This window comes from Thrips palmi, unplaced genomic scaffold (assembly GCF_012932325.1).
Source record: "Thrips palmi isolate BJ-2018 unplaced genomic scaffold, TpBJ-2018v1 HiC_scaffold_10, whole genome shotgun sequence".
Lineage (NCBI taxonomy): Eukaryota > Metazoa > Arthropoda > Insecta > Thysanoptera > Thripidae > Thrips > Thrips palmi.
In genome coordinates this window covers 11183811-11207538 of record NW_023144621.1, presented here as the reverse complement: position 1 = coordinate 11207538, position 23728 = coordinate 11183811, and the positions used below count along the sequence as shown (strand labels likewise).

General features: G+C 61.5%; 3 protein-coding genes across 7 annotated transcripts in view; all 3 read left to right on the top strand.

Moving 5' to 3' along the window:
- Positions 1-3242: 3242 nt before the first annotated feature.
- LOC117654064 (trypsin-7-like) lies at positions 3243-16763 on the top strand. The gene is made up of 7 exons (XM_034400208.1): positions 3243-3485; positions 14481-14598; positions 14675-14837; positions 14907-15112; positions 15196-15398; positions 15474-15531; positions 15603-16763. Exons 1-7 carry the CDS (start codon positions 3420-3422, stop codon positions 15722-15724), a joined length of 936 nt encoding a protein of 311 aa, XP_034256099.1. The 5' UTR covers positions 3243-3419; the 3' UTR covers positions 15725-16763.
- A 2160-nt stretch (positions 16764-18923) lies between these two features.
- On the top strand, positions 18924-20993 carry LOC117648274 (acyl-CoA Delta(11) desaturase-like). Its single transcript, XM_034390710.1, has 5 exons — positions 18924-19170; positions 19382-19512; positions 19578-19783; positions 19911-20096; positions 20168-20993. The coding sequence occupies exons 1-5, from the start codon at positions 18954-18956 to the stop codon at positions 20562-20564; spliced, it is 1137 nt and encodes a 378-aa protein (XP_034246601.1). The 5' UTR covers positions 18924-18953; the 3' UTR covers positions 20565-20993.
- Positions 20994-21908: 915 nt separating this feature from the next.
- Positions 21909-23728, top strand: part of LOC117648932 (potassium voltage-gated channel protein Shaw) — an 81025-nt gene continuing 79205 nt past the window's right edge. For 4 of the 5 annotated variants that reach the window (XR_004587952.1, XM_034391380.1, XM_034391378.1 and 1 more), the window contains exon 1: positions 21910-22049. The gene's annotated coding sequence lies outside the window, so the exon portion shown is untranslated. Of the gene's footprint in view, positions 22050-23728 lie in introns of all 5 variants that reach the window. The other variant, XM_034391381.1, reaches the window with a different exon arrangement.

The following is a 23728-nucleotide window of genomic DNA, read 5'->3' as shown; positions in this document are numbered from 1 at the left end:
GCTTTGGCCGAGTCCGCCTTGGCCGCCCTGCCTGGCTGGCCTGGCTGGCCCTGCCGCCGCCTTGATGCGATGCGATGCGAGCGATGCCTTCATCGACGTAATTTTCTCTTTTCCCGCCGTCATTTCTCGGGCCGGTTACGCCCCGCGGTGATTTCACAGATCGCGTCAGTCGATTACTCTGCCGCGTCGCGTCGCGTCCCGTCCCGTCCCAAACCAGACGCGCCACGCCGAGGAGGCGCGTGCACTTGGCGGCGTTTTCCTCGCCTTTTCCCCGGAGTGGGCGGCGCGTTTAATAATGCGACCGCCGCACAGGAACTCCCAGCGGTCTCTCTCGCACTCACGCGTCGGAACGCAAGGTTGCGACAGAGACAGCGCGACCGGCCGGGGCAGCCGCGGCAGCGGGGGCCTCATGTATGGCATTAGAGTCTCACTCTGGACAGTAAGTACGGATCGTATGTGAAGCATGCACTGCAGTGACGCGCGTGCGAAACACAATCCGCTGCATCCGGGTCGGCGCGGGGGCGGGGCGGGGCAGGGCGGGGCGGGGCGATGCGGGGCGGCATTGGAGCGCTGGGCAGTGGCCGGCCAGCGCGCTGCATATGGACTGGGAACGGGGCAGCCGGGGCAGTCCAGGCAGAAGCTCTGACCCACTGGTCTAGGCGGGGCAGTGCGGGGCAGTGCGGGGCAGTGCGGGCAGCGCGCTGTGGCGGGCAGCGCGCTGTGGCGGCAAGGGGGCGGGGGGACGCTTCTCCCTCGGCGGAGACCGCGCCGCGCCGCCGATTGGCACCAGCGCGATGTGCCGCCAATGCGCGCCTGCGCACCGCCGTCGGGTAAGCCAATTAAAAACACCAAAAACAGCAAAAACAAGTCCGATTCGCTGTAGCGCCTGTCAACCAGCGGATAGGCCGCCCCGCGGCACAGCCCTGCTCGGCGGGCTAGTCTACCCCAGAGTTCGCAGGGGCTCCCGACGGGGCCAGGACGCCGCTGACGCCAGGGCGAAGCGACGCCGCCGGAGCAGGCCGATGAGTCCCAGCCCCAGCCGACCAGCCAAATCCAACAATATGCAGGCAAGGGCTGGGTCGCACGGTGAGAGTCGAGCCTCGGAGCTTCGGCCGCGCTTCGGCCGTGCTTCGGGCCCGCTTCGGGCCGGCTTCGGCCCGCCGACCTGCGCACTACACCGTATCTGCATCCATCTAGGAATTTCGCGCGCAAAAGTCCGTGAAATCTATGCGGCGGCGAGCGGCGCGGCATCCAAACGGCGCTCTAAGTTGTTTACAATGTTCTTTGTGCGAAAGGCTTTGTGTGTGCATGCATGCATGTGTATGTCCCTGCGCCTGTGTGTGTGTGCGCGGAGAGACAACGGCCTGTCCGCTATGTGGCTTGCACGTTTATCTTCAATTAGTCAGGAAAGAGGCACACTTCGGCGACACTCCGCCATCGGCCTGCGACACCGACTGGGACTCGGACGGCGGCCCGCGTACTTTTCGGTCAGTGTGACGTCATCTCGCGACAGCGCCTGGAGTGCGCCGGTGAGAGGCGGACAGAGAGAGAGGATGTGTGTGTGTGTGTGTGAGAGAGAGAGAGAGAGAGAGAGAGAGAGAGAGAGAGAGAGAGAGAGAGAGAGAGAGAGAGAGAGAGAGAGAGAGAGAGAGAGAGAGAGAGAGAGAGAGAGAGAGCCGGGCCGATCACCGAGTCCTTCCCGTCGCGGATCCGGCATCGGGTCTCGATTTCTTGGCGCCTGAATTTCGCGGCGCCGTCCGGGCAGTCACTGCAGTGTCAACAACGGAGTGGCCGAGGCGGCCGAGGCGGCCGAGGCGCCAACGCGCTGACTAACCGCTGCTGAGGGGACTGGAGCCTGCGGGCTGCCTGTCTCTCTCGCACCCCTGCGGGCCCTGCGGGACGGACCGTGAGAGCGAGAGAGACAGAGCGCCCGTTCGGATTGGCTCCGCCACGGCCGGGGGTGTGACTGCGCGCATTCGCATCCCAGACTGATTCACGCCCGCATTAAAAAGGCGCTTTAATTGCCAATAAATATCGGACACCCTCGCGCGGCCCAGCGCAGCGCCACCTCGCATTGCCGCCGGTCGAGTCGGCTGTCGGGCTGTCAGCGCGGCGTAGAAAGTCTTTTCAGTGAAAGCCCTCGCCGTCCGATTTCGGACATTGTGTTTGCGAGTCGTTCCGTTTTCGTTTATTTTTGGCGCCACGCCAAGAGGAGGCGGCAAGCGCGGCAAGTGAGTGAAGAAGTGTGCTGCCCGGCAACAAGTGGCGTGCCTTTGTTTCTCTGTCCGTCCGATGGCCGAGCCATGGCCGAGCCAAGCCGACGGCCGATGGCGTGTGTGCTCGACACTTTGCGTGCAGACGGCCGGCCGTCGTGCAGCCGAGTGCACTGCTTTGCTTAATGCGTCGGGGGCAGGCGGGGGGCCGGCCGGCCGCGCGAGGAGTGTGTGAGTCGACGCCATGTCCCAGGCCGACTGATGCCACGAAAGGGTTGGAACTGGAGCAGGGAAGGCCGGACAGAGACGGAATCACGGCCTCTGCTGTCCGATAGTCCGATTCTCTGGTTCTCCAATTCGGAGCGGCGGCCCAGGGCAGGAGTGCCTCCGAGGTGGCCGTCGAGCCGCCGGGCCGCCGGGCCGTCCGAAAGACCGAAACACGGAACAATCTAAAGTGCATCGCTCGGGGCCGCCCGGGCCGGACTTGCTTCCCTACGAGCGACGAACGCACACTCGCGGGGCACGGCGAGTCCAGAAAGGCCGCCGGCCCTGCTCTGCCTGCTGTCCTCAGCCTCGCCCTCGTTGGCGTCCTCGGCGTTGGCGGCCGAAACAATGCGAGCTAATCGAAGCTTGGAGCGTCACAGGCGTGCGGCCTCTGTCTGCCTTTGTCACGACCGGCCGGATTCGTGATGAGCCTTGCGCACCGCCCGGCCTGGCCCAGCCTGGCCAACCTAATGATGAGGCGGCGGACGACGGCCACCCTCGCCGCGCGCCACCAGGGCCACCAGGGCGTCCGGGACTCGGTCTGCTCACCGGTCGAGGGCTACCTGTGCGGTACCTGCGGGGCACCTGTAGGGGCGCGCGTCCAGGCCGTCCAGGCCGTCCCGGCGTCCGGCACGGCGGCGGTGCGGGGCGCAGGGCGGGGCGCGAGGCGGCGCGGTGCGGTGGTGGGGGCCGCGGGCCGTGGTGGCGCGCGGACTTGGCTCCGGCGGCGCGCGCTCGCCGCGCTCCACTCCAGTTGGGATCAGGTCTGGACTCCGGCGTAGTGGTGCAGCCAGCCCCGCACTGCCGCACTGCCGCACCGCACTGCCGCGCGAAGTGCCCGAGTGCGAGTGTCGTGGAGTGCGAGTGCAGTGATCGTGTGTGCCGCGAGTGCGTGCGTGCGTGCGTGTGTGTGGCGTCAAGAAGGCCGTCGCCGTCGTCAGGATGGTGCGACACCGCCCCCTCGTCGTCGTCTGCGTCGTCGTGGTGCTGAGCGTGCACCTCGCCTCGGTACGTGTCGCGGGCGACGCAGCGGCTGCGGCATGGCTGCAGCGTGGCCGAGAAACGCCGACGCCCTTTTTGAAAAGTGATTTCCGATCGACACGTCTTCCCTGCCTGCCGGGCCTGCCGGGCCTGCCCGGCCCTGCCCGGCCCTGCCCGGCCCTGCCTCGACAAGCCCTAATAAGCCATCCACGCAGCGGCTGGTGGCTGTCATACTTTTTAAGCGTCTGTCTTTGCTGAGCCGAGGCCCTGTCACTCCACTTGGGGAATGCAACTTCTTTCTTTTTTTTTTGTCCCGGATGACTAACATTCGCGTTATATGTGCGTCCCCGTTGGGCCCCGTTGTTGCTTTTTAATAAGCTCGTTGATGTCTTCATGTTGCCTCGCATGTAAATGCACATTTTGCAATCTGCACGTGTCAGCGGGGCGTATTAAACAGTTGAGGGGGATTATCTGTCTGGAGCCGCTCGGAGTGCGCCGTCACCGCAGACAATAATAACGAACACTGGGCAATTTTTAATTGAAAAACAAATACAGGCTTCGCGGTGGGGGTGAAAAAAGGATGGCACTGCGAAATCGATTTCGAGATTCCCAGAACAGTAAGGCGATGCTTTGGGTCGAGGCGAAAGGGGGAAGGGGTCAGAAGACGGACGGGGATGAGGACAGGACGGCGATAGACAGAGAGAGAGAGAGAGACGGAGAGACAGCGCGCAGGGAGGGCAGCAAACCTCTTTGGAGCGTCGCCAGCGGCAGCCTCGCCAACGCCGAATGGCGGCGGATGGTGGCGGATGGTGGCGGATGGCCCCAAATAATGACCGCTGACTGACTGGTTGATAACGTGCCTCCGCTGCCTCGGCGTGCTTCGGCGTGCTTCGGCTGCTTTGCATATTCGCGAGGGAACGAACGCGCCTCTCCGCAGCCTCGGCTGCAGCGCAGCAGCGGAGCCTGGCAGCCACTGCACACAGTCGTAACGCGGTAACCGGCGAGCAGATTAATGCCCCTTTTGAGGGACTGGGGGACTGGCGGGGACTGGGAGACGTAACACAGCAACAACAGGGAATGCCCTCACGGCCCGACGGCCCGGGGAGTTGATCCAGTCGGCTTTATGTATCCGCGTAAGTTTAACGACAGTGCTGCGCGGCCGCGCAGTGCCACGCAGTGCGACGCAGTGCAGCCTGCAGTTTGAGACGCCGGACGCGACGCGAGCGGACGCCAGTTTTATTGGTGTGTTAGCGCACTGTTACACCGCTCTAATAGACTCGTTGTGGTTACTGTCGGCGGTAAAGATAATGGGATAGTCTCTGTCTCCGCGATCGGCCCGTAAAAATGGACCCGACGCCCTTTACTGGTTTTCGCTGGCGACACACACGCCGGGACCAAGTAGGAGTAAGAAAAAAATGGGGGAAATGTCTTGTGCCGCGAGTGGGTACCGAACCCACGGATCCTCCTCGCGGCCACTTTCCTCGTTGAGTCGGGCACGACATTCCAGGATGGAAGATGCAGCTCGTGTGCCATTTTCGAGCGGATCGCTGCCGCCGAGCCGCGCCGCGCCGAGCTCCCGGCTCCCCGTTCGTTTATATCACCGCCCAGGCGTCGAGCGTCGAGGCGGGGAGGCGCGGGGAGGCACCGGGAGGCACCGGGAGGCACCGGCAGGCAGCGGCAGGCACCGGCAGGCACCCGGGAGGCGGTGTCCTCTGGCCGGCCGCGCGGCCCCACGCCCTGACGTCGTACGCCTAGAACAATGGCGAGGAGCTGGCCGCCGCCAGGGCAGCCCGGGGCAGCCAGCCCGAGTGAGGCGAGTGAGGCGGCTTGCCGATGAAATGGCAGTTATCGTCCTGATTGCCGCATTGCCGCTCTTGTTGCTGCTGTTGTTTGCTAACCTGTGCCGTGCGTTGCAAAGTGCCGCAACTGCACCCGCCGGCAACCAGCCAGCCAGCACAGCCAGCCAGCCAGCCGGCCAGCCAGCCGGCCGGACACAATAATATATTTTCAGGCGCGCGCAGCGTGCGGCATTCCACGGGGTGTGTAGTAAAGTGCGAGCAAAGAAAGGGGCAGGGACGCGCTGCCAAAGCGCCAAAGCGCATACACTATACATACAGTAACGGGAGCCTTAACAAACAGGCGCGTGACCCCCGGCGCCCTGTCGCGCCTGTCGCCCTGGCAAACACCGCAAACACGGCGAGGATTTGCCAAAGAAACGCTCATGCTCGTCCCAACGACGCCGGCGACGCCTACAGTGCAAAGCCCAGAGCAAAGACCCAGCTCATAATCGCACCGCAGTTTGTTGTGTGCAGACTGCAGACACTTTTTCCCCTAATCGGGCGAAACCGCCTGGCCGGCCGGTAGTTGTGTGCGCCATGAGCCGCCGTGAGCCGGCCAAACGGCCCCACTAAAGTCGCCGGCTTGGCCGCCGTTGGCTCAACAAGCCGTCGGCTGCCGTCGGCGCGGACACGGCGTCGGTCGGACGGGCGGCCCGGCCGTAAGATGTCGCCGGAACGAGGGGAGCCCACTGCCAGCGCCTCTGTCAGGGCAGGCCGCGCCCGGGTACCCATGGCGGGGCGCGCCACGGCCGAGGCCACGGCGGGGCGACCGGTCCCCAATCAGCCGCATTAAGACGTCGCGGGGAAACGTTTCGGCACCGCCAGGCCCACGCAGCCACCCCGGCCGCCCCGCCACTGCAAGGCCCCCGCCGACGGCACCACGGCACGTACACCGGCATGCCGGCCGGCCACTCGACTGGCGATCGCGCGGCTGGCCGGGTGTGAAAAATTCCAAGTGCGTGTGCGGCCAGGCGGGCCAGGCAGCCAGGCCCGTGGCAGCGTACGGCAGGCCTACGGCATGCCCACGGCCAGTGCCAGGACGAGGCGTGTGGTGTGTGTCCCGTGCCAAGTCTGGCTCCATCTGATGAGGCGCTCGGCCGGCGACCGCCGCCGCGCCGCCGCGCCGCCACGCTGCCACGCGGCCACGCCCAAGGGGCATACTGGAACATGCGACACGATACATACCCGCCCGCGCCTCCCTACATCATGTGGACGGGGAAAAAGAACGACGGAAAAAGCAGTCCGGCGGCGGGGCTCGAACCCGGGACTGTCACGTCAATCAGCCGCTGGTCAAGCTCGGTTGGTGACGCTGGTAAGGCCTGCCACAACGGCTGGCCGAGGGCTGCCTAGGGCCTGGCGCAGCCTGGCGCCACGCCGCCCTTCCCTTCACATTAACGTCCACTTTCACGCACCAGACTGCGGCACTGCGCCACTGCGGCGTGGAGGTGGCGGAGCGTGGCGGCGGCCAGCACACGCCGTGCTGCCGTGCTGTGCTGGGCTGCCCGGGCCGAGCAGGCCGACCAAGCCGAGACCGAGAGGCACAGCCCCTCCCGGACGCCCCCGTCGACCCGTGCCCCGGTGGCCGCGTAGTGGCCGAAGTGTTTTTAGCGACTTTTCGTTCCACCGCCACACGTACTCGTTAGCCACTGAAGCGAGCGAGAGCGCACACACACGTACACACACACACACGCGCGCGCGCGCGGTAGGGTGGCGGACTGCGAGGACGCCGTTGTCGTGCTGCCGAGAGGAAGGGCGGCTGGCTCTGTTCATCCCGTTGTCTCGCTCGGCCCCCGCGAGGCGGCGTGGCGTGGCGCGGCGCGGCGCGGCGAGGGCCGCGAAGAAAGCGCGAGTGAGTGTTGGGTGCTGGCAGTGCTGGCACACGGCAGTACAGTACCCACTACCGCACTGGAAAAAATCACGCGCCCGGCTCATTTAAATGTGTGCCACCGCGTGGCGATCCACGGCGATGCACGGCGGCGCATGGAGGTGCTCGACGGTTCGACGTTTGCCGTGGGCGCCACCTTGACGAAATGCATGCCCCCCCCCTCCCCCAAGGAGTGCGACGGGAAGCCAACGAGAGCGACAGCGGCGACGCCCGGGAGAAGTTTTTTTATCTGCCGCGGGAGTCGTTTTACTCTCGCGATATAATTAGGCGACCGACACAGGTTTACTGCACGATTCCGCCACCTGACCGTGCAGGCCGTGCCGCGGCCTTTAGGTAACCTTCCTGCCTCTCGCTCTCACTATCTCTGTCTCTCTCTTTTCTCACTCTCTCTGTCATGCGGTTCGGGTTCAGGCGCACGCCCTTCCGGGCCACACTTTGGCCCCAAAATAAGTGATTGGACGACAATGATCGTTTGAGTTGTGTCTCGGACACTCCCACGGCCCGACGCGATTGGTTGAGTGCGGCGGGTGGCCAGAAACTGGGCGATACACATTCACCAGACGCTGACCTGCTGACCACACGGCCCTGCCATGGCCCTGCCAGGGCGTTGCTGAGGACCCCGTCCGGGCTGACAGAAAGATTACGGGTCAGCAGGAATGATTTTGGCCGGCAACCTCGGCAGGGCTGGGCCACAGGCTGGGCTGGCTGTCGATTCGGCAGTGGGTCATCGGGGATTCATCGCACGTCACCCGCCTTCGCCTTAAGAAGTCCCGCACGGTGTTTCCCGCTTGCCCGGCCACCTCGTCCAGGTCCAGCGCAGTGCGACTGGCGAGACCCGGGCGCAGCTGGGTCGCGGGTTCGAATCCCGCCGGGGGGGTCAGGCTTTTGCCAATGACTGGCCGGACACGGGCTGCGTACATAAAAAACGGCGTAACAACAAGCGAATTCCTCGGGAGCCACAGACCGCATTTAGGCATTCCGTTTCTCCGTCCACACAGTCACACACACACACACACACACACACACACACACACACACACACACACACACACACACACACACGCACACACACTCACGCCGCGGCCGACACGACCTCCCCGCTTAGAAAGCCACAGCCAAAAGGCAAACCAATACGACCGAAAAGAGCGTCGCGCCGAGAGGGGCGCCAACCGGCGCCAACTATGCCGGCCTAAGCCAGTCGCCCACAAGTTGGCCTTGAATGTGATCCAGGATGTCCGGGAGCGGCTTGGGGTGGGTCAGGAGCGTCAGGAGTCGGGATCGGGTCAGGCAGTCAGTGGTGCCAGCGCGGGCCCTCTCCTTAAGCCCTTGGACTTGTTCACGGTTCATTACGGGCAAAAAAGGGCGGAACCTTTCTCCAAACTAGACAATTTGCAGGCAATTCCAGCCCGCTCCAGTGGCCCGCTGGACCCTCTGCCAGAATAAAGAGCTGCGTGGCACGCAGTCCGAGAGTGCCGCGCCGCCGGAAACGAGCTACTATCCGCCGACTGCTTTTTTCTCCCATTTTTTCCTACTTATCTGAGAAAGTAATCGTCCGCCGAGCCGCTGTTACCGCGCCTTGCGCGTCTTGCGTCGTTTGTTGGTCCAAAGCGGCGTTGCGGCCGGCGGCGGCCCGAACGCCGCGGGTAGCGCACTTTAAAAGTGTGACCAAAGGGGCCGGCCGTGTGGGAGTGAAAGGCCTGGCCCGTCGATTTCAAAGCCAGTTTTGCGTTGTTTCCCGCGAACTTTCCTCGACTTGGCGTATTCAGCGGATTCACCCTGCAGGCGCGATGCCGGCCCGATACGTCCCCGCCTTCATGCTGCTGGTATGCCTGGCTCTTCGCTGACGGCCTGACTGGGCCTGACTGGGCCTGACGGCGCGGGGCACGGCGGGGCGGGCAGCGCAGGCCGCACAGGCAGGGCCGCAGACTGACCGTCAAACAGAGCGCACCTGAGGGGCCGGTGCGGCCGGTGCGGCGCCGTTGACGCCTCGTCTCCCTTTCTCCCACATTGGGCGGCGCGAGGCAGCGCCAACAGCGCCAACAGCGCCAACAGCGCCAAGCACAACCGAGGCAGCTTGCCGCGGCGCCGCGGCGCGCCGTGTGCCGCGAGGGCGAGGCTTCGCGAGGCTTAGAGTGTCTCTGCAGATCTGTTTGTTTCAGTCGACTGGCCGCCCGGAATGGCGCGGCGCGAGCGAGCCGGCCCCGCATTAACTGGGGCACAATCCCAGAGGCAGAGGGAAGCCCCGCGTCCAGCCGCGTCCAGCCGCGTCCAGCCGCGTCCAGCCGCCGAGGGGCCCGTCGTTAAATCGCCATTTTGTAGCGGCGGCTGCTGGACCTGGCTGGCCGGACTGGCGGGGCATCCATGCCGCACCGTGCCGCACACGCAGTGTGCGGGCCAGAGGGCCGGGCCGGGCCGAGCCGAGCTGAGCCGAGCCGAGCCCGTGTACTGGCCTATCTGACCGCATCCCAGGGGGCCGTGCGACGCGCTACGTGCTACGTGACCACGTGACCGAAAGATGAGAATCAAAGTGGTCACAGAGCGTCCTGGTGTGTGCAGTGCGCCACGCCGCGCCACGCCGCGCAACGCCACGCCACGGCAGATGTGTGTGATACCGAGGCCCCGCAGCCCCGCAGCCCCGCTGCCCGCCTGGTCCCGGCCTATACCATCCGCCATCCGCGAGGCGTCGGAGCAAAGAGCAAGGCGAGTCGAGCGCGGCCGAGCCGAGCGCAGCCGGGCCGTGCAGCGGCGCGCCAAGTCGGGCCGAGCCGAGCCGAGCCGACCAGGCCGAGCCGCGGCGACGTCTCCTGTCCGCTCGGAACTATAGAAAGAGAAGCATATGGCATAGCAGAGCTGGGCAGAGCTCGGCGACACGGGGTGCGGCGGCGAGGCTGCCTCGGCGGCAGGCGGCAGCAGGCGGCAGCAGGCGGCAGCCAGCGACTGTTTTTCTTCCTCTTCTTCTCCTTCCTCTTCTCCCTCACTTACTCACTCATTGCGCTCACTCACTCACTGACTTTCCTCGGCATCGGACCGCAAGTCGGGGTGGTGCTATGAATGAGGCTCCGTCCCCCTCCCCTCCAGCCTCCGGCCGAGAGCTGATCAGCTGGAAAGGTGCTCGGCCGTGGCCGCCGGTGTGGTGTCGCGGCGAGCCTCGTCGTCCTGGACCGCAACCTCGGCGACGACGCGGCCTGCGCGAGAAAATAATTAATTATGACACTTTTGCTAGCGCCTGGGTCTCGTCTCGCGTTTCGCCGGGGTGTCCGCGGTGTCCGGGGCGTCCGGGATGTCCGGGCGCGGCGCGCGGCGCGCGGCGTGGGTAACGGCCTTTATCGATGGGCAGACTGCGGACTGCAGACTGGTGCATGGCAAGGACTGCACCGCGCTGCAGCGCTACAGTTCGCTGCGTGCCACATACCAGGGCACTCCTCCTCCTCCTTCTCCTCCTGGGCGAGTCAGGCGAGCGCCCGCCGCGTAGGCAACCCTCCCGCGTCGGTGCGCTGCCTGCTGCAGGGGGAGACAGGCAGGCGGGCCGTGCAGGCGGGGTCACCGTGACACCTTCTTTGTGAGGCGTTTCTTTTCGCTGGTCCGCAGTCACAGCAGTTGGCCTGGCGGCTTGGTGGCGGCTCGCGTGGTGGTCACCACCGTCACGCAATAGGCCAGGGAGGCTGTGGACGCGGGACTCGTATCCAACCCTAGACCTTGAAAGGAAGAATTCCCCGCTCGAGAAGAAGTCCATTGATTCCACCCGAGTGCCATTGAACCACGGCGTTCGATGAACAGAGCCGCGGCCGCCTATACTCGTCCCGGTGCGCGCGCTGCGCGTCTCCCTGGGCGACGTGCCGCACTTTCCCGATTGGCCGGCGTGCCGGCGTCCGGCCGTCATCGGTGGCGGATATGTGGACCAATCACAGACCCGCATTGGAACGATAATTGCATGCACGGCCTATCGCCATCAGCATGAGTGCCCCGAGCGCGGGGCACGCGGGGCACGGCGAGTGCGGGTAGACTTATGAAAGGGCACATCCCTCATGCAGCAGCGAAGCAGCTGACGAGGAGGAATAAAAAACCTTCAGCCGTGAGTCGGGACTGACTGGAACGCCACTTCATCAGGGCGCGAAAAAAATAAATGAAAACAGAATGAGTGTTGGAGGCGGGGGCCGCGGAAGGCTGGTGGGAAAACGCACCCTGCACCGAAAAGCAAAGTCCCGACGAAACGCCGCTTCACTGTCATGCGTCACCACACTGCCATGCGTCACACTGGCTCGCACTTAGACGCTTTCTCCGCCCGTCCACGCAATCCGTCTGGATTATGAGGCTGTAATGCACCCGCGATGGAGAACCGATCAATCAGTGTGTGCACGTCAGTGTGTGCGCGTCAGTGTGTGTGCCAGCCGCGAGTCAAATGACGCCGAAACGACGCAGTGGCCGCTCTTCCGGATCCGCCACCGGGCGGCGGGCGGGGCTGACGCCGCTGACGGCGGGGCGGCCGGCTTCGGGCGGCTTCGGGCAGCTCCGGGCAGCTCCGCGCAGCTTCGGGCTTCGGGTCGGTCTTCCGCCGCGTCGCGGCGTCGCTTCCGCCGGCCCAGCCCGGCCCGGGCCTCTGACACTTTCACTCCGATGCCTGTCCTGCTGTCCTGCGCAATCCAAAACCGACTCGCGTCGCGAGGCCGCCGATGCAGCGGGCACACGCGGATCCCCGGCCAAATGTGGGTCAAATGTGCAATGACATTAACGGACCGACCACTCAACACAAACACACACGCACGCACGCGCGCACACACTCACACACCCACACACACACGATCACACATACACGGGCTCGCGCGTGTAGCCTGTCGGTCGGGAGCGACTCCGGTCACTCCACTCCTCTGTCGGCCGGCGACTCTGGACTTTACCGATTCTGGTGACCTGACGGGCCTGACGGCTCGCCTGACGGCCTGACCGATTTCCCGGTGGCTCTCTGACGTGGGTGAGCGGCTCCATTCGGCTTTGGCGCTTTGGTTCGCCGAGACCGGCCGAGACTTTCCGAGGGGCTTTGTGACTCAGAAGGTAGCGGCCCAGGCCCCTGCCATGGCCCCTGCCGCGCCGCGGCTGCCGTGCAGTCAGTCCGGAGGTGGGGCGGGCCGGGCCGGCCGGCACGCTTACACTTTGCCGCGCGGAGACCGTAGTGGCCGGTGCAACTCCTGCGCCGGCTCCGCTGCTCGCGGCTCGGCTCGGCTGTGCTCGGCTGCGCTCGGCTCGGCTGACCTGCGCTCGGCTCGTCGGCCCTGGCCTTCCCCTACGGCCGAGCCTACGGCGGTCCAAGTCCAAGGTCCCGGCGGGTGCGGAGCCGTGCATGGCGTGGGCGTGGGTGAGGGCCCTGCACGCCTCGCCCCACATCCCCGGCCCTGCCTCGCCCTGCCTCGCCCTGCCTCGCCCTGCCTCCGAATCGCCCGGCTGGCTGGGAGGCCGTGCCTGGCCGTGCCGGGATTGGCGGCTGCCAGTCGACTCGTCCCCGCACGCCGCTGCCGCGCTGGCTGCCCCACTGACCCTCCGCATCTTATTTCGTCGCCTGCATTTCAAGCGCACAATGAGGCGGCGAGGCGTCGCGGCGTGTCAAGCGAGCCAGCCTGCGTGCCTGCCTGCCGCCGGCCGGCCGGGCGAAACTGACCGCACTTTTGTGGTCCTGACCACCACGGCCTCGTCGCCGTGCCTGCCGACGACGGCGACGTTACTGGCTGGACGGACGGACCGGCGGCCCATCCGTTGGCGCGGCCCGGCACGCCACGGCGCGGCCGGCGTCGGCGGCGAGGTATGCGGTGGAGTGATTCATGAGTGAAAATGGCGAAACCCCTTTGGGCTGGCCGGGCCTGGCTGGCCGGGCGCGGCCTGGTCGTCGCGACGCACCCGGCCGCCGCGGTCTGGACTCTCCGGACGGTCTTGATGCACTCACGAGCGACCATTTATTTCCCGACGCGCCATCCGTCCCCGCCTCGTTGGCGACCAAGCCGGCAAGTGAAACGTTTGCTCTTTTATGTACTACCACTGTGAAACGAGAACAAGAAAAATTACATCCATTGTTTTTTAGCCAACGGTCAATATGCATTGAATCCTAACGACACCCGTTGAATAAATTTGGCAAAAAATGCCAAAACGAATGTGTTTAATGAATTACGGGAATGACAAATGCGGCTCGACAATAAATAAACACGTGCGATTTGGAAACAATCAGCTGTCGCGGCTGTTCCACGGTTTTCATCACAACAGTTGGTTGGGGTCGTGGGGCGTTGGCGGTTTCGGTGCTGGCCATCGAGTCGGTCTTGCGGGTCTTGGCGGCGCCCAGGGACCGCGGAGCCTGATTGTGATCGGCCCATCGCCGGCCGGTCGGCCAGTATCGGCCAGGCCCGCGGCACGGGGCGGACGGCGGGACGGCAGCGGCCAAGCGCCGTGTGCATAAGGCGCCCTCTATAATTTATTGCGCTCGCGTTCTGTGCCGTGTGGCCAGGCGTGGTGCCCGCGTGCCCCACTTGGCGGGGATTCCAGTAAAGCGAACCGATAGTATTCCCCGCTCTGTCATACCGACGCTAGACGCACCGCACGCCGCTGCACACACGGTTTCATTGGACTGCGCACAAAGAGGGGGGGGGAGGAAAAAGCCGACAGAATTAGCGTTGTTGTTGTGTTCCGTTTTCTGTTTTCTTGCCCGTATCTCCCCGGCGGGAGAAATAATTAGCCACACTCCTGACGGCCTGGCGGGGCGGGGCAGACAGGCGGCAGAGATGCGCCAGATCCGCGAGAACGCGCCGATGAATTCAAAGAGCGCGTGCTAAAGTGTGATGTCCGTCGCGGTCGGCTGCCCGGCTCACGCCTCGGCGCACGCGTGGTGTCGGTGACGCACGCTCGCCGACGGGTTCGAATACTGGCGGCCGCCCGCGTTTTCACGTTTCAACTGTCTCGCTTTTGTCCGCCGGCTGCCGATATGGCGCCAAACTGAGGTGGCAGCGGGTTGCCATCAATCAAGTGTCCGTGGGAACAAAAGAGGAGCGCGGTCACACACACACACACACACACACACACACACACACACACACACACCGCACGCACACACGTGCTCGGGACGACGACCCGGCTAGCCCGCCTCGTGAATGGGAAAATAGCAAAAAGGATGGGCGTACAGTACTATGTCGTCTATCACTTACGGGAGATCACCGACACCTTCTAAATCAAAATACTTTTTGAGGGCATTGTTCCCGTGAGCATGTCGACCTGTCTGCGCACACAAACACTGCACCGTCATACTGATCCCCTTGTTTGTGTTTGCAGGCCGAGATCGGGCTGATGAAGAACGCGGGCGGCAAGCTGAAGAACTTTTTCGGATTTTTAGGCAACAGCCAGCAATCGGCCAAGCCTCAGCAGCAGGAGACGCCGACGTGCAGCTGCCGTGAGTGTTTGTTTACTTTCCGCCCTTGTGCGCGAGGCGCGGCGAGGCGCTCCATGACCAGGAACTCGATGCGCAGGTTGCGGGGACAGGAACGACGCCTCGCGCATCGTGGGCGGCAAGCCCGCCAACGCCAACGAGTTCCCCTGGATGGTGCGGTTGTCGTACTTCAACCGATTCTACTGCGGAGGGATGCTTATAAACGACCGATACGTCCTCACGGCAGCCCACTGCGTTAAGGGGTGAGTACGCCCAGACACCATTCTCTCCCCGGTCGAACACGTCGCCAGCTTTGTGTTCCTTTTTTCCAGGTTCATGTGGTTCATGATCAAGGTGACGTTCGGGGAGCACGACCGCTGCAACGACACCAACAAGCCCGAGAGTAGGTTCGTCCTGCGTGCGGTATCGGGTGACTTCTCCTTCCTCAACTTCGACCACGACATCGCGCTGCTCAGGCTCAACGACCGCGTGCCCATCACCGAGACCATCCGGCCCATTTGCCTGCCCAAAACAGCGGGTAAGCGCACTGAACGCGAGGGCGTGGCTTCACGGGGATCAAGCTTCGATTGTCACGTCTGTTCTTTTCTTGCCGTGCCGCAGACGAACTCTACGAGGGCATCAACGCGACGGCCGCCGGCTGGGGCACCCTGGCCGAGCACGGCAAGCCATCCTGCGTCCTGCACGAGGTGACCGTGCCCGTCATGGCCAACGACGAGTGCAAGAAGACCAACTACAACGCCAAGATGATCACGGACAACATGATGTGCGCTGGATACGAGCAGGGTCAGAAGGACGCTTGCCAGGTGAGCGACTCTTGCCGTTGTCACCTTAAAAGCACACGACCCAGCAGGACTTAAACGACGCATTACGTATTACAGGGTGACAGCGGTGGTCCTCTGGTCCGTGAGCGAGATGACAAGAGATACGAACTGATCGGTAAGTCGGTTGGTCGTTTACAGTGAGTTTGTTTACTTGAATTGCTGAATCATTGTGCCCATCCTCCACAGGCGTCGTGTCATGGGGCAACGGGTGCGCGCGGCCAGGCTACCCCGGAGTGTACACAAGGATCACGAGGTACTTGGACTGGATCCGGGAAAACTCCAAGGACGGCTGTTTCTGCGAGGACTGATCACATCCGCCGCTCATACTGAAAGGTTCAAGCAAGAAGAAGAATGGGCCGGCAGTAGTAAAGAGCCCCCTTTACTGCCGCTGTAGGGCCCCCGGGCAGCGAGGGGCTTTAGTCAACAGCCCCACTGCATCTCGCCCGAGCGAAGAACAAGCCATCGACGGGTGCAATCAAATAGAATGGTGCTTGAGCCCATGATAAGCTGTGATGAACTTTGTCTAACCAGAAGACGCGTGTAGTTGCACGTGCAAGTCTTTAATTTATTAGTAAATTATCCGCGTTAATTTATTTTTCTTTATTTATTGTTCGTGAGGAAAGGTAGAAATTCTAGTTCCCTGTGCGGTGGCAGTCATAAAATGTAAAGAAGCTGCACATGGACATTTAAAAATTATGGCGTCATATTTGATTTCGGTGTAGTGTGTCATTGTCATTTCAGCACGTGGTTAATTTAACAAAATTTAATTACCGTAGCTTACTGTTAACTGGCGCGCTCTGGATCTTAGCAAACATTAAAAGAAGTTCCAGGGGTAGGTGTTGTACAATGTACATAGTGTTTCTTGTTGTAGCATTGTGTTGTACCTGGATTTGCTATATTGTCAATAATTTGACTGTGTGTCAAGGCTGGTGTTCCGTCGCTACGACGGCTCACATTATGAAACTGGTAGTCCCACAACTTGCACCCAAATTTAAAATTACATACATGGCAGAGTGAATACGATAAACAGATTTCATCGGATTCGTTTTTTTAAATGGTGCATGGCGGGTATATTGCAGGTTCACTTTAAGTCTCTGTATGGCCTCTGTGCGCAAATGAATCAACGAAGCAATTTACAACTAGAAGCCTAGTTATGTGGAATGAATGTTGGAGCTGTGTGCATGGATGTCGAGGAATAGAACTGTGCGTGTGTGTGAGAAAATTGTGTGAAGAGTGCAGCTGTCTGCGTGACATGGCCGCCAACCTTTTTGTGTGTGCGAGACTGAGTGATCCCCAGTGATAATTCCTCTCTGTATTTCTACTGTACCATACTGAAATAAAGTCTGAAAAAAAAACCGAGCGCATTAATCAATATTTGTTCCTCGGTGCGCGGCGCTGTTTTGCGTCCGACTCTGCTTACTTGCAAATGAGGGAAATGAAAGCAGGATCGGTTTCAACGCCGAGGCTGCCAAGGCATTGAGCGAAACGGGAGGGGAGGAAGCGGAATTCGTAGTATTCAAATAAAATAACGCCTCGAAAAAAAATTAAATGAATCCGTCTTGGATAATCGACTCTGGATGATTTTTTCATAACTAATTCAGTTTGATCAGCGTCACACTTTATTTCGAGATGTGCCTGAATAATAAATGGCCATGTCATGAATGTCCATGGCCCCTCCGTCAACATTATTCCATGGGAACGAAACCAGTGATCTGAAAACATGTGCCGGATCGAGCACACACGCACGCCTGGCGGACTGAGGAGAGCCAGCGGCACAGCCACACAGCCAGCACAGCCACAGACAAGCGCGAAAGCTGCTCGCAGCGCCACCTCGCGGGCAGGAGGCGAAGCGGCGGCAGCTGGTATTAGACAAGTGGAGGCGTGGGATAGAGTGCCGGCAAGGCGAGGCTGGTGTCGTGCCGTGAATGTGCCATTTGGAGAAGTGTACCCAGGGGTACAGGCATCGCGCAATGGTTTTACCCACCCCGGCAGACCGCACGTCGGGGGTACATTCATCGCGCGATGGCTGCACCCTCATCCGATCGGATTTCAGGGGGGTGCAACCATCACGCGGTAGTTGTACCTCCGACGGAAAGACTGCGCCAGTACAAGCATCACGCGATGGTCGTACCCCCTTCAAATCCGACCGGAAGAGGGTACAGCAATCGCGCGATGAATGTACTTCCGATGTGCGGCCGGTCGGGCTGGGTGTAGGGACGAGGGGGTAAACACTCCGGTGAACCTTGTACAGACTACTCCCTATTACAGGGTATTACACTTGTATTACGCATGTATTACCCCTCGATTTCATTGAAAAATGACATTTTTAGATACTTTTGGTCCCAAAATGTATTACTGTTACGCGTATTACGGCGTAATACCCGACTTTTGTGTACAGGGTATTACGCAAGTGTTTACCCCCTCGTGTAGGGATGTGCGAATAGTTTGGTATCGAATCGAATCAAATCAGGGGTGATTCGATCCGATTCGGGGACGAATATATTTGCTTCGACCCTGAATATTCAAAATTTTCGAATCGATAGTAGTTTGTCTTCGAATCGGTTGCTCGGGAACGGTTGAATGTCCCGCGCATAGCATTGTTTTTATACCAAAGCATTTTTTCTTGTTTCGTATTCCTGCTCTATGCCCTTCCGTTATTACAGAACATGTGTTTTGAAACGCGCTAATTTTTTTTAGTTTCAGTTTGGATTTCATTAGATTCTGAAAGTTTAAAAGTTCGATTCGAATCGACAACTTTTTCCAGATTTCATTCGAAACTTTTTTAGATTCAATTCGAAATGAAAATCCTTGATTCGCACATCCCCAGGTGGGTAAAGCCATCGCGCGATGGCTGTACCCCACATTCATCGAGGGGATACATCCATCGTCCCGGCTGCTGAAGCAGCTGAAGCAGCTGAAGCAGGCTGCAGGGGCGCTATACGCCACCATTTACGATTCATGCAAGGACCGGGAGGACTCGCTGGGAGCACTGGGAGCCGCGCAATTTCGACAAGGCGCTCACTGTCCTGGCGCACCGCGCATTTTACTTTGAAATCAGGTGGGCGGTGACCTGGTCCTTCGGCCTCCCTCCAGTCCCTGAAGTCCCTCCCAGCCTTCGGGAAAGCGGCTTGCCTTTTAACCATGTTCCCGCCGGTCCCTCGGCCGACCGCCCGGCCCGGCCATCCCCAGCAGACTCCTTTTGGCACTGTTTGAGAGCACGCAGTGTAGAATTGCATAGGATTGTTGCACGACAGTCGATCGGCAGTTGTCAGGCCATGGCAGTGCAGGATTTTGTTCTAAACCAAAATGTGTTTTGGGTCGCGACCAGGGCGACTAGGGCTCTGCGGGCTGTAGGCTCTCCACCAGCAGCTACGCAGCCACGACGTCCTTCCCCCCTCTTCCCCCCGCGACGCGTTGCGTCGGCACGCGTTCACACGCTCCGGAAGCAAGCCTGCCCCGGCCGGGGCCCCACCCCGCGGTGACCGGTGGACAGTAGCGCCCCAGGCGTTCCGAGGAGTGCACCGTCCAATCGGCACAATGGCCACCGAGGAATCATGGAACTTGCTGAAGGACGAGGCACTGCGGTCCACGGCCCAGGGCGAGGCCCAGGGCTTGGGGCTGAAGAAGGGGCGGTACTTCAAGACCGACGTGGTGTGGACCAACGCCCTCATCTTCCTAGTCTCGCACCTGGTGGCCGTGCCCGCCTTCTACCTGTGGGCCTTCTTCCGCATCAGTTGGCAGACCTGGCTGTTCAGTGAGTACACTCTAAATGGCTTGCGGTGAACGGCTGCATATAATGGTGAAAATTTTCTCCTCAATACGAAAAAAGTTTGGAACGAATATCTGCACCAAAATATTCTGGAGAATCTTCAACAGTGTGGAGGACGTTTACCACAAGGCTTTACGAGTGTGAGTGCGTCCACTGGGTGCGCTGGGTGCGAGGGATCACAGCGTTTGTTTGGCAGGCCTGGCGCTCGGCCTGGGTTCCTCGCAGGGCATCCTCCTCGGGGCGCACCGCTACTACACGCACCGCTCGTACAAGGCCACGCTCCCGCTACGAGTGCTCATCATCTTCTGGAACACGATTGCCATCCAGGTAAAGGGGACTGGCAGTGTCGCGGAAGGGTTGGCGGGACGGTACTGACGGCCACCTGCTTGCAGAACTGCTTGTGGGAGTGGGCGCGCGACCACCGCCAGCACCACAAGCACTCCGACACGGACGCCGACCCGCACAACGCCACGCGGGGCTTCTTCTTCTCGCACGTCGGCTGGCTCATGATGCGCAAGCACCCCGACGTCATCGCCAAGGGCAAGGACATCGACATGTCCGACCTGGAGAGCGACCCTCTCATCATGTTCCAGAAAAGGTGGGTCCGAGGGTGGGTCATTGCTTGTCTCGTAGTCTTCGAGATAATGAGGCAGGCGCCAGGCCGACAAACGTGTTCCAATATGCGCTTGAGTCAGCAATGCGCAATGTTTTTGCATCCTCGGCAGGCACTACCTTCTCCTCGTGTTGCTCCTGTCCGTGGCGATGCCCATTGGCGTGCCCATGTACTTCTGGAACGAGTCCTTCGCGGTGTCCTTCCTGGTGCCGTTCCTGCTTCGCACCATCATAGTCCTCAACTTCACCTGGATGGTCAACAGCTGGGCTCACGCTTTCGGCAACAAGCCCTACGACAAGTACGTCATCGTGGTGCTGCGGGGATGCAGCGCTGCAGGTTCACAGCAGCGTCCTTTTCCTTGTCCCGCAGGAGCATCCGGCCCGTGGAGTCCTTGCTGGTGGCCTTAGTGTCCCTGGGCGAGGGCTGGCACAACTACCACCACTGCTTCCCTTGGGACTACAGGGCGGCGGAGCTGAGCCTGGGCGGCTTCAACCCCACCACCAACGTCATCCACTTCTTCGCCTGGCTGGGCTGGGCCTACGACCTGAAGCAGGCCTCGGACACCGTGGTCGCTGCCAGGGTGCAGCGGACCGGCGACGGCAGCCACCCCAGCGTGGCGGACACGAAGACCACCACGACGACCGCCAAGACCTCGGAGACCGAGTCCCTGGACAATACTTTTCCATCGACCCCCCTCTTGCGACCTGGAAAACACAGTTGTGCGCTCTGGCATTCGAACGTGGAGTCGACAGTGATTTGCAGATAATGCTCTTATGAACGAGTTGTATGGCAAGATTTGTGGCAACAGTTCGTAGTAAAAACCGGTACAAACAATTTTTTCACACAAAAAACTCGTTTCTGTTTGCTGTACTAAATTTAAGCTAGCTAGGGAGCTTTCTCTGGGCCTTTGGGCGACACTAGAGCCGCGCCGTGGCGACACAAATGCAAATGCTGGGACCCTGTTGCGGGAAGGTCGTGGTGCCGAGTCGTTGCGCAAGTCGGGCCGACTCGCGTCAATAAGCTTCATAGACCGACAGCGCCGACAGCAGGAGCCATGCTTTCCTGTCATAGTCGACTAGGTGACTGCGAGTTCCAGTGTATTTCAGGCTGGCAACAACGATTCACATCAAGCTGATCAGAAGTGGTACTATTGCTCAATGATATTGACGAAAATAAAAGTTCCATTTCGACTGAAGCTGTTCATGAATGATTAAAACAATTTTTTTATCACTTCTGGAGTTTACTTTTTACTCCGTAACACGTAGGTAGGAACATGTAGGAACGATGTTGACCATCTCTGTCCAGATTAAAAATTTTATTTTCCGTTTTTTTTTTGCTGGTTGTTTTGAAAAATGAGATCCAAGCGGAGGACGGCATAAAAGCAGAGCGGGAAGTCTGCATTTTAAAAGACGGCCAGCATGAATTTGGATGACGTCAGCACCGCACGGCACCGCACGGCACCGCATGGGCGCGTGGCACCATGGCAGTCTGGCGGTGCAGGTGCTTCGCAGTGCTTCGAAAAGCGCGCCGCCGCGGCCGACCCGTACAGTGGCGCTGCCTGGCGGCCGGCCGGCGCCTCGCCAGACCAATCATTACCAGAGGGGGCTCGGCGGCGAGGACTAGGCGAGGGCGCATGCCTGGACCGCCCCCCGCGCGCCGCGCGCCGCGCCCCGCCGCCCCCGGTACCGGGTACGCCCACCACCCTCCTCGCCCATCCACCCACAGCGGGGCGGCGGGGCGGCGAGGCAGTGAGCCCCTGGTCGCGGCGCGGAGCGGACGGACCGCGCAGCTCCTCGACGCCCGGCTCGACTCCCCGCTCGGTGCGACTCCAGGACTCGGCTCGACTCGACTCGGATCCCCTGCCGGCCGATTCCCAGCGGGGAAAAGGGGAAAGGAAAAATTGCACACAGAGCCCAGAGGGTAGGGTTTCCACCACTCGGCGCCGTCGCGCACCACCGGATGGTCACCCTATCCTGACCCCATCCCGGCGAGCGCGCTCCCTGCGCTGCTTCCGCGTGGCGGCCCCGCTGCCCCCGCAGCCCCCGCTGCCCCGCAGCTCCCGACCCCCGTCACGTCGGCATGGGGTCGTGACGGGACTGCCACGGTCGTCACGGCCGTCACGGGCCGGCAGCGTGACGCCGCGCGCCGGCTGGCTGGACCTTGTTGCGCGTGTGTGAGTGTGTGACAGTGTCTGTGCAGCATGGTGCCGGCCACAGGATAACAAGGCCACACACCGCCCGCCATCACAAAGGTGAGCACTAATACCTCCGGAGTGCGTGGTCGTGTATACACTGTATGCGTGCGCGGCGTGCGTGTGCGCCTGCACGTGTGTGTATGGCCATACTTTTTGTACGGCGCGTCTCATAAATATAGATTGCAGCGCCCTCGCGGCCCGCTCCCCCTGGCCGTTAATCTCCCTGCGTTGGCCAAACAGGAGGCCGGGCCCCGCTAGGACCCGCTAGGGCCCGCTAGGCCCCGCCGGGGTGCAGCCTAGAGCACTCCAAGGACCCCAAGGTGTCGCGGGCCGTCGTCCGGAGTCTGGCGTCCGAAGCAAAGGAGCCAGGCCGGCCGGGCAGAGTAGCCGCATTGGCCCGAGGGGTTACCCACTCGTTGTTTTAGTGTACACACGATTCCGGATTCCCGCGATTCCCAGAACATATCCCTGAGAAAAAGAGAGAACTTTCGAAAATTTGCTTTGTATTTAAATGTTTTTGTGTGTATCACATGATTACCATGACTTTAAATTGAAACTATGAGGATTTTCCATCAAATTTTAAAAGATTTACGAATGATTCCCGGACTGAGTGTACACATGATTCCCGGAGTGGGTAACCCCTCGCATTGGCCGCAACACGCTGCCGACCGGTCGACCAGACCGGCGCGGCTAAATTTAGTCCCGCGAGTTGCCCCGGCGCCCCAGCCTGGCCCAGCCCCTTCCAGATCCGAGTCCCGAGGGCCCCGACCCGACGTCCCCGTCAGCCGCGCGCTGGCCGCCCGCAGGAGCAGCGAGGAGCAGCGGGGAGCGTCCGGCCTTCGCCTAAACGCGGGGCCGTTAAATCTTTCACTCGCCCTGCCATTAAACTTGCAATTCTTCCTGTACCTTGATTGCATTAGCAACGAGGCAGAGGCAAGGCGCGGCGCCTCTTCCCCGCCTCTTCCTTCCGTCGCACCTTTGGGCTTCGGGCACCTTCCGCAGTGCCGGGCCGACTTTGCTTCGGGACGTGGACTCCTCACACACGCGCCGCCACTGAAGGGCCGCCGCACCCTCGCCTACGCCACTGGCCGTCCACTGGCCGTCCACTGGCCGGGCCGCATCTCAGCGCCTCGGTGATGAATCGCCACTCGTCCGAGGGCCGAACAAATTGACAGGATATCCGTAACGGTACCTGTTGATGCGGAGTGCGCTCGGCTACACCTCGGGCTACACTGTGGCAACGCGGTGGTTGTCCAAACGCAGTGCCCCATTCCTATGGCCAGCCCGCTCTGCCAGGCCGCGGGGCGTGAGGGCGCAGCGTGGCGCGGCGTGGCGCGGCGTGGCGTGACGCAGCGAGGGTCGCCAGGACAGTCAACAGTCGGGGCAAATAACGAACGGCCGGGGCGCAGTCTGTGTTTTATGGTGATAATCACAGCCATCCTTGGCGGCCATTATATTTGGACTGTGTTCCGCGCTCCACCCGCCCAGCTCGCAGCGTAGCGTAGCCATGGCGTAGCGGCCTCATTATGTCTGGTCCGTTTGTTCGCCCGGAACAGATGTTGGGACGAATGAAAGGGGTGCAGCGCGGAAGCGGCGGAACGGCGGGACGTCAACTACTGTGCAAACTGGCCGCCCGGCCGCCGCCGTCCTCGAGACCGACCGGCTGGAAAGCGCTCGGATTGAGTAGCCGAAATCTGGTCCGAGTCGTAAAATTATGTCCCTTCCGGCCTCGGCAC

Coding starts and splice junctions, on each gene's coding strand:
- LOC117654064 (XM_034400208.1), top strand. CDS start 3,420: ATGGTGCGACACCGCCCCCTCGTCGTCGTCTGCGTCGTCGTGGTGCTG. Junction 14,599..14,674: donor GACGCCGACGTGCAGCTGCC/GTGAGTGTTTGT, acceptor CTCGATGCGCAG/GTTGCGGGGACAGGAACGAC. Junction 14,838..14,906: donor GCAGCCCACTGCGTTAAGGG/GTGAGTACGCCC, acceptor CCTTTTTTCCAG/GTTCATGTGGTTCATGATCA.
- LOC117648274 (XM_034390710.1), top strand. CDS start 18,954: ATGGCCACCGAGGAATCATGGAACTTGCTGAAGGACGAGGCACTGCGG. Junction 19,513..19,577: donor GGAACACGATTGCCATCCAG/GTAAAGGGGACT, acceptor ACCTGCTTGCAG/AACTGCTTGTGGGAGTGGGC. Junction 19,784..19,910: donor CTCATCATGTTCCAGAAAAG/GTGGGTCCGAGG, acceptor CATCCTCGGCAG/GCACTACCTTCTCCTCGTGT.